The sequence below is a fragment of the Rhineura floridana genome, chromosome 7, assembly GCF_030035675.1.
Source record: "Rhineura floridana isolate rRhiFlo1 chromosome 7, rRhiFlo1.hap2, whole genome shotgun sequence".
In the NCBI taxonomy this organism is placed as follows: Eukaryota; Metazoa; Chordata; class Lepidosauria; order Squamata; family Rhineuridae; genus Rhineura; species Rhineura floridana.
The window spans coordinates 131,888,016-131,904,162 of NC_084486.1; the positions used below are offsets into that span (position 1 = coordinate 131,888,016).

General features: G+C 43.9%; 2 protein-coding genes across 2 annotated transcripts in view; both read left to right on the forward strand.

Moving 5' to 3' along the window:
• The window catches only part of LOC133389488 (multiple epidermal growth factor-like domains protein 6), a 245,097-nt gene extending 233,758 nt beyond the window's left edge, over positions 1-11,339 (forward strand). The window contains exons 18-22 of the mRNA XM_061637258.1: positions 1,397-1,528; positions 3,684-3,812; positions 7,692-7,823; positions 9,204-9,332; positions 11,275-11,339. Of these exons, the coding sequence (XP_061493242.1) occupies positions 1,397-1,528; positions 3,684-3,812; positions 7,692-7,823; positions 9,204-9,332; positions 11,275-11,300 (548 nt within the window). The 3' untranslated portion in view covers positions 11,301-11,339. The remainder of the gene's footprint in view (positions 1-1,396; positions 1,529-3,683; positions 3,813-7,691; positions 7,824-9,203; positions 9,333-11,274) is intronic.
• Positions 11,340-13,163: 1,824 nt separating this feature from the next.
• Positions 13,164-16,147, forward strand: part of LOC133389707 (multiple epidermal growth factor-like domains protein 6) — a 57,833-nt gene continuing 54,849 nt past the window's right edge. The window contains exons 1-2 of the mRNA XM_061637732.1: positions 13,164-13,202; positions 13,564-13,654. Coding sequence (XP_061493716.1) covers positions 13,164-13,202; positions 13,564-13,654 — 130 coding nt within the window. The remainder of the gene's footprint in view (positions 13,203-13,563; positions 13,655-16,147) is intronic.

The window sequence follows — 16,147 nt, forward strand, 5'->3', positions numbered from 1 at the left end:
ACTGGTATTCAGAGGCATATAACCTTCAACACTGGATGTAGCGGATAGCCATCATGGCTAGTAGTCATTGCTAGCCTTATCCTCTGTGAATTTGTCTAAACCCCCATGAATCAGCAGGAATAATATTGACAGATGAGATATTTGTCTTTGGAGCTAACTATCTATCAAGCTGCAAGCTGGTCCATAAGCAAGAGGGGGAAGAGACTGGTATAACAAGCAACTGGGACCCAGGAGTGGAAGCGATTGCTGTTGCTGGCTCCTAGAATGGGGTGGGCTGAACTTGAGTTGCAAATTGGAAGATGAGCAGAACTAGGCCAGGAGACGGATAATTCCCAGATGTAGCCCTGCATGGGAACCAGAATGCTTCAGCTGAGTTCCCTGATGCATTTTTATCCCCAGAAGTAACACAACAACTGTGTTTCACTAACTATGTTTGTTTTTAAGATGGTGGAATTAACTTTGACTCGGGTTTGTTTTTATATTCCATATACAATCTTTCAATAAATGTCCATGTATCTGTGTCACAAGTCATTAGAGCTTACACTGAAAGCTATGTGTTTTCCCTGTTTCAATCGAAAATGTGAATGCTTTCTAATGCCTCAGATGGACTTGTTAGTTTAGCCATGGTCTTCCTCTCTAGACTTATTTTTAACAGTGTTTATCTCAGATGTTTAGTGTAAATCGCAAAGCATCACATAATCCAAAAACCAGATGTCAAGAGAGTAAAACCTCTCCTCAATCTGGCTTCCAAATTTTAACCCTTAAGAGATTACAAATTCTATCTTCTCCATGGACTTAGATTAGGCTTTTTTTTCCCCTGGAAACATAAGGATGCAATCCTACACTCACTAAGAACAACATCCCTCTTGAGATAAGACAGGAACCCACCATTTGTACTTTCCAGAAACAAATGGAGACATCTTTGTTTCAACAAGCTTTTCCAACTGAACAGATTAGGTCTCTTCCTTGGGTGTTTATATAGTTTGTAAACCTATCTTTGGGGATGGGGGTTGTATCATTCTGAAAACTATTTTAGTTGTTTTTATTCTATGTTTGTAAAATGCCCTGAAGCTTGTATGAAAAATGATTCAAAAATAAATCTAATAACAATAGTGAGTATTCTGACTTGGTGGAACATTCATCCCAGTAAACTTGTATAAAAACAGGCTGTAAGTTTGGGGAAAGTTAGTAGGTCACCTCCATAGAAAAGGCAGGCAAAGGAATTGGTTAATTAAGGAACTGCAGAAATCACTTCTTCAAAACTTGGAAAAGAGGAACCCCTCCTCTGCACATGTACCATTCATTTTGTCCTTAATACCTCTTAAGACATCAAAGATATTCCATCCATGTCACAACTTTTTAAATAACAATTCCTTCTCCTTTGCTTTTATTTTAGAGTGCCCTGATGGTTTCTGGGGTGCAAACTGTCACTTTGTCTGTGAACCCTGCGAGAATGGAGGCCAGTGTAACAAAGTAACTGGCATATGTGAATGCCCTTCAGGATACATTGGGAAAAACTGTAACACTTGTAAGTCTGGGGTCCTCCGTGTGTGGTTGGGGGCAGTGAAGTGGGACACAAACTCTTGTATTAAAAAACAAATAAGGCAGGCAATCCTAACCCCCTGCCCATGGGGCTTTGTTGTGGCTGCAGTGCAATGTGGGCCGTTGGATGTTCAGATCCTTGCAGCACTTCCAGGCTGCCACAGTGATTGGATCCAGATCAAGCCCAGTGCCATTCCCGATGGCAGCAAGACCAGCTCGGGATCCAGTGGATCCCAGGCCAGCTCAGCCCTGCTCCTTCCCTGCCCTCTGAATGCCCCATTTCTGGACTTTGCACTGGTGGGGTTCTTGCTAACAGGCTTCTTGCCCATCCACACATTCACTGGCTGGCAGGTGGCCAGCTAAGCCAACAGAGCTGAGTGGAGAACACCTTTGCTGTAAGAGGAGGTTGGATTGTTCTGTAAGTCATCAAACTTTGTTGGGAGATCAATACAAACCTTACAGCTCAGCATGCAAGTCAACAAACTGGAGTTTATTGATTTGGTTAGTTGTTATGACTTTCCTCTGGCATTTAAATCCAAAGAAACAAAAGTTCCTTTGCATGTATCAGCTGATCGAAATTCTGCTTTTCCAAGTGATGCAGATAGTGCCTTCTCCGGTGCTTTTCATTTGTTTCTGAGAAGATTAAGGACCAAACTAGATGCTCAGCAGCAGATCTGGATTTGGAATCCCGAGCCTCCATGAAATAGTTGCAAAGCAGCTTGTTGGGACACATTGGTGGCTTGGTTTGCAGCAGAAAAACAGCCCACAGGACTTCTTCTTAACCCTTTTATTTTTCCTTTTGCTTGTGTCAAAAATCCCCTCCCTACAACTGCTTTTCCCTGTGGCACAGCGCAAACAGCCAGCTGGCAAAAAAGGGGAAAGCACCGGGGGAAGGAGGGATAAGTCTTGCCCTTCTGACCACTGCTGCTCTCCCGCAAGTTGTGCCCTTCCTCCACTGCTTTGCAGCCGTTTGGCCCTAAGACTTCATTTCCCATGCACACTTAATAAGCTCCATTGCATTCAGTGAGTCTTTACTTCTGAGTAGGAATATATAGGTTTGGGCTGCTGCACTTTGTTTAATAATAAGTATTTGTACCACGTGGAGGCATTTTACTGCATGCAGCGTACACTTGCGTCATAAGTATTGGCACCTGCTGATAGGGACAGGGGAGAAATTCGATTCAGTTCACATGTAAAGGAGAACTTACTTAATCCACACTTTCTGAAACACTGCCAGTCTTCCTTCAAAATTCACACTTCTCTGAATTTGGCAGTGCAATTCTCCGACCAAGTAATGTGTACACCAGTGCATAGACTAGGTCCACATGTTGATGCAGATATTAATATTAACTTAATAAAATGCATTTCATTGGGGGAAATTGCTTTGCAAAAATTTGTATATTAGGCAAAACTGCATAAAATGTGCATATTAGGAGAAATTCACACTGAAATGCTGATGAATTTTCCCAAGGATTTCTTTAATTAAAATCAGCAATCAGAGAAATATGAAGAACCAAAGACTGGAAAAAGGAGAATCCACCGGAAACCAAAATTGACATGTTCACCCATCCCTACTTAGCAACAACGCAGGGAGATAAAAGTTATGTTAAGTACAGTAGGGCCCCGCTTATATGGCGGGTTATGGACCAGGCCCCCGCCGTAAAGCAGAACCCATTGACTATAATGGGTCATGTCACGCGAAAATGCCGCAAAATGCCACAAAAGCGCAAAATCAGCTTTAAAATGGGGAATTTCCCCTAATTGAAAGCTGCCGCATCAGCGGAACACCAGAAAACAGAACATCGTAAAGCGGGGTCCTACTGTACAGAGTTTAAGACAAACGCCCAACATTTGGAAATCCAACCCTGGCTCACAGCAGCCACTATGGCAGCCTTAAACCTGCAGTGCACCATCAGGATAATGAACAGTAATTTGTACAGAAATGTAGTTCATGTGTGATGCACATGAAAGTAATGGGTGGATGGTTCTGCCTGGAGCTAGAAGATTTTTCAGGTCCCCTCAAACTAGTGATCTATAATGAGCAGATCATGACGACAGTTGTTCTTTCTCATGTGAAGCAGATGCCTTTGTTTGAGTTAATATATCTGAGTCACCAGTACTGCATGCTTATCTCTTTTCAGCTTGTCCCGCTGGTTACCATGGGGGAAAATGTTCGCTGCAATGCAGCTGCAATATCAATGCTCAGTGTAACCCTGTCACTGGTGAATGCACATGTCCCCCAGGTTGGATCGGCCATGAGTGCAAGCAGCGTAAGTCAAAGCCTCCATTGTCAGCACCTGCCCCTTCTGCCTCATCAGACATAATCGAAATCCTGAAGAACCAGCTTGGCAGCTTCTTAGGCAATTAAACGTCCCTGCTACATGTGTGTATTTGTGCATGTGTATATATATATATGTCTATAGAGATAGCGATATCCCTGCTAATCTTATTGCCTCTGAAATTATGTATTTATGGGTTTATGCAGCCTGGCTGGCAATAATCCTTAATTATCTAAGTCTAAAGTATGGAGGGCAATGACTGGTGAAGCGGAGAGGTTTGATGGGAGAACTTTATTGCATCACTGTGCACCAATTCCTCCAGGCTCAGTCTGTGCCTTCAGCACTCAGAGTGACAACCGGTTCCATTTTTTCCCATTTTCAATGTGGCTTAGTTCTGGGCTAAGTTCCTATGTGTGGTTGTGTGTGCGCACCTGCGCACACTTGCGCACACGCACACACACATATGGAGAGGAGAGACGTTCGTCTTGACAAGCTGAATGACACACACTCTCTCTTCTATTAGAGAGACGGTCCCTGAGTTGTGAATATAATATCAAGTGAAATTCTTTTTCTCTGGATTGCAAATGATGGGCATCAGGACGTATGGAGAGAAAACATGATAGGCTGCAATTGGGTATCACATATTACCTGCATCGTTAAGTAGTGGCTTCATCATACTGTGCTTCCTATTTATTTGCATGCTGTCTTCTGGTGTTGTTTTGTGGCCTATTCATCTTCACCCCACCCCCCTTTTAACTTCATGACAACCCTGAGCTGCAAAAAGATGGTGACTTGCCCAAGGCTACTTCAGACTAAGGGTTCTTTCACATATTGAAAATGAAATGGAAATAGACTGCCTTCAAGTTGATCCCAACTTATGGCAACCCTACGAATAGGGTTTTCATAGTAAGCGGTATTCAGAGGGGGTTTACCATTGCCTTCCTCTGAGGCCGAGAGGCAGTGACTGGCCCAAGGTCACCCAGTGAGCTTCATGGCTGTGTGGGGATTCGACCCCTGGTCTCCCAGGTCGTAGTCCAGCACCTTAACCACTACACCACACTGGCTGTCTCTTTCACACATTAAACAGCAGCAAATCCAGGTGTACACTCAACAGGAAGTCATAGGCAGCCCAAGCTCTCTGAACAGTGTATGCATCATGCTTTCAAACACTTGTTTCTTACACAGTTACCCATAAAGGTCGGATTTTAAAACAATCACCTACAAATAAATAGTGCAAAGAGGCCCTAAGCAGGGAATGGGTCCCACGTCTCCTGGTCCAAGTGTAGCTACTGCACACTAGTCCTATTATGGTGGGTTATCACTGAAACGTCTATAGGCCAGGGCAGCAGTGAGACTGTGTGGGGCGTGGCATTGTTGCTCTCCCGGCTTCCAAACATGGCAGGGCACTGCTGCTGATTGAAAAGGGGAAGGGGGAAGCACAGGGAACGCCGTGCGATGCACAGCAGTGGAGCCAATCTGCGGCTTTTGCTGCACCGCACCCAGTTCCCTACACCTCTCAGTCAGTGGCAATGACCTGCCACATTCAGAAGCCAGGAAAGCCAATGAGGTCCCACCTGCACCACCTCACTGGCTGCTACTGGGGTGGGGATCACCAACCTGCCTGTGAAGACCTTCTTTGGCAGCCCAGGTAAGGACCCCAAACTCTGAGCTTTTTTTTTTGCTTTTTTTTTCAGTAAGTCTCTAGCCCACCAGGAAAGAAAAGTTATAAAGCAAAATGTGCAAATACCTCTCTTAGCGATTTCTGTGAAATTAACCAGCCTGGCTGCTCCAGCTCATCAGTTTTTTTAGCTAATGAGTGAGTACTGTAGGTACAGGATGGCAGTCTAGGTTTAGACTGAGGATTGGCATTGGGGAAAGCAGGGTTCTTGTGCCTTAAAAAGCTGTATCTCTACAATCAGGGCCAGCAGGACATAGCTAACTTCGCATGGTAAACATTATCATCATCATCATTTATTACCCGCCCTTCACCCAAAGGTCCCAGGGCGGGTTACAACAATTTAAAAACACATAATTAAAAACAGTTAAAAACAACATCACAGAAAATAAATACATCTCAGGTGTTGAAGGCCAGGGTAGGGGTGCATATTTAGCATTTTGCTGAAAGTTGTACAATGAAGTTGCTAAATGCACCTCAGTGGGGAGGAAGTTCCACAGCTTAGGAGCAGCACAGAGAATGCCCTCTCCCGGGCCACCACCACCCGAGTTTCTGGGGGTGGCAGAACTACCAAAAGGGCCCCCTCTGCTGATCTCAACACCAAAGAGGGTTTGTAGGGAAGGAGCTGGTCAGTCTCTCAGATATTTGGGACTTAAGTTGTTTAGGGCTTTAAACACTAATGTGAGCACCTTCAACTAGGTCCAGCGGAGGGGGTGGGGGCAGAGAAGCAGCAATGACGGTGCTTTCTCTAATTTTGTGTTATGCCATGCCCCCATGGCAGCCATTTTGTGACGGGCATCCTCGGCACTCTCTCAAAATTCAAAATATGCCCACTAATCCAAAAAGTTTGGCAACCTCTGCCATAGGCCATAAACATAAAAGACCAGCACAAGAGGACTGGACAAATTTATGGTGGGAAAATTTATCAAAGGCTATCAGCACCAAGGTGAGCACCTTGGACAGCTCCTTAAACTTGGCATGGATTCATTGCCCCACCAGCTTCACAGCCACCACCTAGACCCATCCACTGGCTGGTCTGACCCATCCAAGGCTCATCTTATGTTCTTATAATGCCTTGAAGTACTGAAAACAGTTGCAAAAGAATGACAAAAGGCAAAAAGCCCTTTTACTGATGGCTACCATGGATAGGAGGCAATGTGGCCATCACAAATGTCCTTCTAGAGGCCAGTTCATGGAGGGAAACCCTGCTTATTGTAGCCAAGGTGTTGTGTTGTGATGCTGCACAACTACACAAATGCCCTGATTTTAACAATGGCTATACTTGGAACTGAGTAAGGTCTGAATATTTGTTCTGCCTACTGACTTCTTCCACCACAAAGGGCTCCTTTCATTCCCTCTTTTCAGAGAGAGCAACAAGAACAATTCTAGCAGATGCTCCTCCTTTTCTCATCTCAGCTGCTCATCACAAAAATGCAGCTGACACACACAAGACAGTCTTGGGCATGCTCATTCAGATGTAACTCCGACGGTGTCCATTGGGCTTTGCTCCTTGGTGACGGAGTGCACCTTCAGCAATTTGGGATACGTGAGAACCCAGCAATGATTGCCTCTCCTCCCTGATGTTTCTGACTTTATAGCAGGGGTGGGCAACCTGCAGCTCAGGGACCAATCCTTAGCCTAATGTCATGCTTCCCTTGGCCCAATCTGATCTGGCAAGAGTCAACCTGCTCCTTCCCCCACAGCCCACTGGGTTTGTAGGGCAAGGAGAGAATGGGTGGCAGGGGGTGAGAGAGAGAGAGAATGGAAAAAGGTGGCACCACCCACTTTTGGCTCTGGCTCCGCCAATCCCTGGAATGTGGCCCCCAGCAGACTACTCCCAAGGGAATGAGGCCCTCGACAGAAAAAGATTCCCTTCCCCTGCTTTGTAGACATCTCCCCTCTCTTTCAACAAGCCTTTTAAGTTGAGACCTATCCCAGTATGCATCTGTGTTGGAATTGCTTTTAATATGTTTTTTTAAAAAACAATGTTTTTTAACCCTTTTTAAAAGATGTTTTTAAAGCTTTTTTAAAAAATGTTTTTAAAGTTGTTTTGTTTTAATGTATTTTAAGGTCTGTTTTTATGTTTTGATGTGTTTCTAGCATTTTGTTTGCCGCCCTAGGCTCCTGCTGGGAGGAAGGGTGGGATATAAATCAAATAATAACATAAATAAATAAATAAAAATATTATTTTACAGCTTGTGGTTCTGGCTCCTGGGGACAGCTTTGTGGGAACTTATGTGACTGCAGGAACAGTGATGGCAGCTGCGATCCCATTACTGGAATTTGCTTCTGTGAAGCAGGATATACCGGGAAACATTGTGAGCAGAGTAAGAATTGGGGAATTCTCAGAATCAAGGAATGGAAATTGTTATTCCTGTTGCATGCTTATAGGAAAGGGTCCAGCTGGTACATTTTCCAGAATGTGGAGAAGATTCTGATTTCAACCTGTCTTTAAGCTTAAGCTTAAAGTCTGTACTCCCAAGAGGGAGTCTGCTTTCCAAGTTGTTCGGACAGAACAGCTAGCCAGGCCATTAGAGTTTATGTCAGGATAATTGAAATGCCTTGTTTTTGCATCTTTAGTTCCCAGGTGTACTTTTGGGCAGTTAGTTAATCCATTCCTGTCCTTTTTATTTCCAGGTTGTACTCCAGGATAGGAAATTAGCATAGCCTCCATCACCCTTCCCTAAACCTGGTACCCTTCAGATGGTGTTAGTCTTCAACTTCCATCAGCTCCAGCCACCATGGCCAGTGGTCAGGGATCGTGGAAGTTGTAGACCAAAACATCTGGGGAGGGGGACCAGAGTGGAGAAGGCTGGCTGATTAGCAAAGATTAGCAAATTGAACCCAGTTAGTTTTGCCACAACCTGATGATCAGCTTGTGGTAACACAGAGGCGGCTTTTTTTTACTGGTGGCGCCAGTGCCCTCCCTGCTGAAGCACAAGAGATCCCACTGGTATTGGCGTTCCACAGGCTCTTGAAGACACACCTATTTGAAAAAGGATTGCCCTGACTCTGAACTTCCTCATCCAGTTGTTTTAATTGCTTTGCTTTTTGTTAGGCTTCTTTTATTGTATGTCTTAATTATGGATGATTTTTCAAGTTTTGTTGGAATTGTTTCATTGTGTATTTTAATTATGTGTGGATATTTTTACAATTGATTTTATACTTATAAATGGCTTAGAAACCATTTTGCCATATAAGCTGTAGACACATTCAATAACAATAATAATAATAATAACAACAACCCATACATTTAGGTATGGCGAAACATGTCTTTTTCTTTCTTTCTTTCTTTCTTTCTTTCTTTCTTTCTTTCTTTCTTTCTTTCTTTCTTTCTTTCTTTCTTTCTTTCTTTCTTTCTTTCTTTCTTTCTTATGAAAGCCTGTCTGGTGGATGAGATCTCCACCCAATCACACATTTTATTTATTTATTATCTGATTTATATCCCGCCCTTACTCCCAGCAGGAGCCCTTTTTCCTCCCAAAGCAGGAGTACTTTGTCTGTACTCCTTCCAAATTGCAGTAGCCACACATACATACAATTATACCCCATGCCTATTTTTAAAAGGTGTTTCTGTAAAAGCAAAGTGAATTTTGTTTTTGTTTGCACATAGGCAGTGGTTTAAACTGATTGGAGAACTTCCAGAATTGATCCCAGGCCTGTGCCTGATTTAGCCCCAATGCTTGTCTCCTCTTCTCTGTCTACAGGATGTCCCGAGGGAAGCTTTGGCCTGAGCTGCAAACACAGCTGCCAGTGCAGAAATGGAGCCACCTGTGACCAGATGAGCGGGGCCTGTACTTGTGCAGCTGGCTGGATGGGAACCTTTTGTGAGAAAGGTATTTCACACATCCTCTTCCCTCGTTTCCTTTCCCTCGGTTTCCTTTGTATGTGTGTAAAATATATATATATGTAAAAAAATCAGCACAGTTATCAACAGCAATGTTTTCTGCAGATTTTAAGTCTGTTGTAATGATCGTATGGATTAGCTCAACAGCCTAGGATAATTTACCAGCCCACTGATAGACTTCGTAAGTGCAGGTAAAACAGGCTCATTCTTTCAATGGCGGTTAAGAGGTCAGGAGCACATCACAGGATTTGTGTGGGCCTCTCCTCCATGGAACGGGCAGGGGGGGGGGGCTAACAACAGTATGCTATAAGATGTAAGCTATGGTAATGGTAGTGAAAGAGAACCATTTCCTTTTCTTTACCAGGATTCTTTAACCAGCTTTACGATGTATTCCTTAACAACAGTGGAGGCTGGTGGCTCCAATGTCAGTGGGGCAGTGGAATCCACTCTGGGGTTTGGTCTGAACTTTTGAGGAGCTGTCCAAGGTGCTTTCAGCAGTACACAGCATGACCTCAATCCTTGGTACAGCTTCCCGAGAATAAACTCCATTGAATTTAGTGGTGCATGTTCAGTGGAGACTGGGGCTCTGTCATCAGTGGGGCACTGAATCTGGTCCAGGTTTTAGTCTGAACTTTCAGAACTTGGACAGCTCCTTGAAAGTTCAGGCTAAAGCCCACAGTGGATTCATTGCCCCACTGTGCATAGGATCGTAGCCTGAGTCCCTTACATCTTGCCTTGAAAGAGTTACCCTGTAACAGTAGCTTCCAAACTCATTCCCAAGAAGCTGAGCAGTACTCATTGAGAAGACTGGCGATGACAGGCAAGCTTCTCCGAAAGACAGCTTGCCACAGTAGTCTGTCTTTCCTTTGCAGGGTGGGAAACTGTTTTCAGCCTGAGGGCCGCATTCCTTCTGGGGGACCTTCTGGGGGCCATACGCCAGTAGTGGGCAGGGCCAGAGTCAAAAGTAGGCACAGGAGTGAATGCAAATTTTACCTTGGTACAGTAGGCTGGTTTCTACACACACTCGCACACACCCCTCAGCCCTCCATCGGGGCACCAAAAAGCATGGTCAGAGTCCAAGTACACATCCCATCCAGGACTAAATGCTCAAGCAGAAGCCATGAAGGGTGATGGCTGGGGAGGTGTGGCCGGTGAGAGTCCCGAGGGCCAGACAGAGGGTTGGAGGGCCACATTTGGCCCTGAGCCTGAGGTTCCCCAACCCTGATGTAAAAAATACAGGAAAGGGTTGTATTCTATGTCACTGTTCACACAGGGAGGTCATGACTCATCTGTCTGTTGCTGGTCTGTGTCACTTCTGCATATTTTTAACCACCATTCCATTTCTTCATTAATCTATGGCGTGTGTGTGTCTGTTAATTTTCTCAAAATATGTATTTTATTCCATATTTTTGATATGCTAACACTGCCAAGACTGTGCCGCGGCATTCTAAGAAAGGGCCAGATCTGTAGGATAGCTTAAATTATTATCTTCACATTGGTCTGTGCGATGTGGACCATGGCAACTTGTATAAGAATTTGCAACGGTTGAATTCTTCAAGCTTCCCTAACTGGCCTTCCATGTGAACAAACAGAGAACCCTTTGAACCACCTGGTGGAATGCTCAGAAACTCACTGAGGTCCTAAAGTGTAAGATTGGTATTCCTCAGTGGGGATGCTTGGAGAATTCATTCCTTGCAAATTCCAACACGAAATGACCTGATCTGCACTACCCAGACTAATGTGCAGATCTGAACGTTGCGATCCCTTTGATTTTGCACTTCTCCACATATCGCAATGTAGTTCTTGGCTCAAAAAAAAAAAACCTGGACGAAAATAATATAAATCTGTGTATTTTAGGATAAAGAAAAGAACTGTGTGGTTTGCAGGAAAACACATTCAAAAATGCATATTTAAATATGATTTCTTTGCAGATAGATGTGGAAACCGGATGGAATGAACTTATGAATACACACAAAACTATTACGGACTGATTAGACTACGGGTGGTAACCTTTTTTAGCCCGAGGTCTGCGATAAGTGGAACCAGAGGCATAATGTGAATTTTACTTTTGTCCAGTAGGTTACTTTCTACACACTCACACACCCATCTTTATCCTCCATCCGGAGAAGAAAGAGGCATTCTCAGAGTTCATTCCAGTCAGGCAAAAACAAGGAGGGTGCAAAGCAGAGCTAGCCTGGTGAGAGATGTGATCTTGTGACAGGGAATATGGCCTGGGGAGAGCCCCAAGAGCCTGATGGAGAGGCCTGGGGGACCAGATTTGGCCCCTTGGCCTGTTCCCATCCCTTTGAACTGTCCATCCCCGTTCCTTAGCAGCCAATCTTTAGAATATAGCAGTTTTATCTGTTACCACATAATATTTTTTTGCTAAAGCGAAATCAAGAGGTGGTTTTAAAATTGCTTACCTATCTGTCAGCCTATTGCAAAATTCTACAAAGATTCTCCGCTTTCTGATACTGCAGACAATTAACACTCTGTTTTGGCTAAACCTGTGATAATGCATACGTAAGCCAATGCTTTGCAAAAACAAAAAACACCAGCCTGTAGTTCATCACCTTTTAGGAACCTGCAACTTCCATACCAAATCTATTGTACTGTGACATGCAAACTTGTTATATCACTTTGTAAAACAATCACACAAGGAGAAGTGTTTTAATACAATGTGTTGTTCCTGAGTAAATGGGAGATTTCATGTCTTGTGTGTGTGTGTGCTGCCCTCTAGTGGAAACAAACCTAGTTTGCAATATGGATAGAAGAAATGCAGGCAGCTCTTTTTTGTCTTTTAGGTTACCAAAACCATTGAACAGCAACACTAGCATAATCACTTTAAATTCAGATCAAGTAAAAACATAAAAAGCAGTAAACTAGCCTTACTGTTTCTTAGAGTAAATGTTAAGAAGAAAAGGGGAAGAGGGAGAAAATTCAGTTGCTGATATAAAATGGGATGCTGGAAACTGCAGGAGCGGAGAGTGTTCTTGCACTCAGGTCCTTTTTGTGGGTTTCCTGTTGGGACATCTCGATGCCCACTGGATTCTTTATGCGAAGCCATATGCTTTAACTGTATGGTGTGTAAACAGCCATAGTTCTCGCTGCTTGGACACTGCTGGACTGGTCCCATGCCAGTCCAGCAGTCCTAGCCTAGAGTTGCCCCTGGACAGCTCTAGATGGTCTAGGCCTCTCTCTCAATTCTTACTGTGATCTCTCACACGACATAGGGTTTGCAGAAACAGACAGCCTCAGAGTTGTGATACCATCCCTAACTCCCCCCCCATATTTGGGGCAGGGTAAGAAAGTTTACCACATGGGAGCCTATTAAGGTTGCCATGTTTTCAACCAACCACTGTAGCTATGCATGATGTGCAGATCTTTGCAGGCTGTCTCTGTGCTTCAAAAAAACCCCAACCATCTACTGATTTATATATACCAAGCTGCAGATACTAAGATACTGGAGCAAGCCATGCTGTTATTTGGGGTGTGTGTGTGGGGGGGTCAATCATGCTGAATTGATAAGTAAAAATCTTCTCATGCAACTCTACTGTGGGTGGGCACAACTGAGGCCTCTGACCATTTGTATAAACATGCTGGCATGGTGCAAACAACAGATAAGATCACAGCACTCTGTCTCCTGGAATTCCTTTGAATCAACTTGGCTAGGATTGGCATTTGATCTCGCTACCTGGTCTTTTGTGAGCCATGAAGCTAATGCTTGTCTAGTGTCACTTTTGTTCTGCTATAATTCATCTGTCTCTTTTTATTCAATTGATGCATCCCCCTTATGGACATGCTTAAGCATTTGTCAACAATGAAGAGTGGGCCACAACGGAACAAGCCTGTCCGCTCAGTATTTGACTAGACTCTTTGTGCTGTTCTCTCAAGAGCTTAACTTTCTGGCTTGTATCAAATATGTTTTATAAGTACACACACACACACACACACACACATTTCCATGCTGAGGAAGGCCAGTTTTACAGTCCAAAGACTGCTTTGCCTCCAGTGCAAGGGACAGGCTCTTGGATTGACTCTGTAACTAAAACTTACATGTACTTATTCCCCTGTTACTGCCTAAAAGCTCTGTTTACTGGCAGGCAAATATTGTTTGCCAGATGGATATATGTATATATATACAAAAATGAGTATCACAGTCTCATCATTTTCCATCTTCAGCTTGTCCAGATGGCTTTTTTGGGCTTGACTGTCACCAGGTGTGTGACTGCAGAAATGGAGCTGCCTGTGATCACGTTGTTGGAACATGCCAGTGCCTCCCTGGCTGGATAGGACTGAAGTGTGACCAAGGTATGTATAAGAGAGCAGAGATTCCAGTACTGAGAAAAAAAAATCTCTTTGCATCCCACAGAACACATAGGCTGTGATCCAGCAATGTGCATATGCCAGAGCCATGCAGAGCCAGAGTTGTGCATGCAGTATGATTGATGCCCTGAAGCATGATTGTGTGTATGTATGTATGTAGTATGATTCTGCAAAGTTTTTTTAATGATTTATCAGGCCATTCTCCTCCAAGAGTTCCCCTATGGAGCCCGCCCACCTGCTTCATTTTTGTGCTCCTCCAAGTTTAAAAAAGCAGATTGCACTTCAATCACTAGAGCTGCTGGGAATACAATGAAAAAATAAACGTTGATGGGTTTGCACTGTTGGTTATGCATGCATATAACACATTCGCTGGATCAGAGCCACATAATATATTTTTTCTTTTAAAAAGTTAGTAAGGGTTGATTTATAAAGCTATGATTTCAATTCTGGTATGATGGTCTGGCTATTTGAAACGATTACCACATGTTGGCTGCAACAGTTGTCTCCTATATTTAGCTAATCCCCGCATCCACAGGTTATCCAAATCTACCCCTGTAGCAATAGGAGGGTGGGGCTCTTTTTAACAGCAAAAAGTCCCATGGTACGTTGACGTTTTGGAGACACTATATGATGGGATCTGCATGGAAATGGGTCATGGAAAGGAATCTAGCATGCAAGCAACTCTTCAGTGATCATGTTAGACAGATCCTTCACACAGTCCAATTCTGCATGGATCCCGCTGTGCGATAATTGCACAAATCGATCTGTCGTGGAGAAACACTTTGAATCCACCCTTCAGTGTAGTCATAATGTGATATTATAACACTTTTCTTCTGCTGTAGTTGATCTGTCTTTCCTTTTTCAATTGATACATCCCCCTTATGGGCATGCTTAGCTCTGCCCTTTCCAAGATAAAAATAATCCAGCATTTGTCATAGATAAACAATGAAGAGCAGCCGGATCCTCCGAGGAAAACTTTGCTTGGAATTGAGGCACAATGCCCACTGAATCGGCATTGTAAGTCGCCTCAGGAGGTGTCATTGTCACAGCAGCTGCCAACAACTGCTTCCATCACTACATGCAACATAACCATTATACAGCTAGAAGTGGATCAAGGGTAAGACGAGGGATGTTTCACTTGCTGCCCAACATGTCATTTCACTTGCAGCATGAGTTCTGTTGGCACAATCCAAAGCACCCGATGTATTTAGAATGGGTTTCACTGCTAAAAGGCACCAACACTATGGTCATGTTAGCACAAGCTCTGTACCACCTCCACAGCAACATCTACCTAGAACAGGGTGTAATCTTCAAGTCATGCTGTCTTCCATTTGTGCCAAGCAAAAGAAGTTTGCGTCCATGCTTTTGAAAAAAAGAATTTAGTGTATTATAGCATTTTGGGCAGGGGAGGGATGTGTAGCTCAGTAAATAGAAGACCACATTCTTTACCTGCAGAAGGTCCCAGGTACAATCTCTGGCATCTCCAGATAAAAGAATAGAGAGCAGGTGACAGGAAAGGCCTCTGCCTGAGATCCCAGAGAGCTGCTGCCAGTCAGAGTTAACAGTATTGGGCTAGATGGACAAGTGGTATAAGGCAACGTCCTGTATTTCCATTTGCATTAAGTTTGCAGTTAGTCTTCTGAGACCAAAAGGCTATGTAAGCACCAGGGATTTTCAGAAATCCTCCTCCTACCATACGGATTAAGGGGGAGTGGTGGGCTGCCCAGAGAGAGAAGTCGCACTCCCTTCCCTTTCCATGAACCTCTATGGATCCCAACCTTTATGGGGGGGACTGGAGCTGGCTAGCAGGCCAGATCCTCATCTCCACACACCCCCGTGGGCCACCTTGTGGTTTGAAATCAAACCTTATGGGCAAGAAAGTGTGTGTTATGCTTTCCCAGCTCCCACAATCAGCTGGTTGTTCTCTCTGAGGAAGCCCTGTTTGCATGCTTCCCAAGCATAATGCTTCCTGTCAACTGATAGTCAGTGTTTGGGAAGTACTGCACACAAGGGGCTTTGGAGGCTCTCCCAATCAGCTGATCGGCAGTGCCTGCAAAGCCCCTTTCATCCAAACCCTTCATTTACCTGCCCCACATCTGTCATATATGACATCAGATGTAAAGGAGGTGGAGATGGCTTGGCCAAAGCAGGCTTGTAGGCCAAGTGGAGAGGCCTCATTTTAGTTTTTCCGTATTGCTGTTTTTTATTTGATTTTAATGTCTGCTCTTTTTTATTGTGTAAGTCGTTTTGAGACACTTAAGTGTACAAATGCAACTAATACTAATGCAGCCCATAGGCCACAGATTCCACACTCCTGCTTTATAAGTATCAAAGGATTACTATTTAGGCTTCTCAGTTTAACTGTCTCACAATTCAACTGATTAACCTGTTTTGATGAATAAGCCATTTCCAATTGTAGAAATAAAATACAAGGAAAGGCATTTGGGAAATATCAAAGCAATGGTTTTGGGGGGTTTT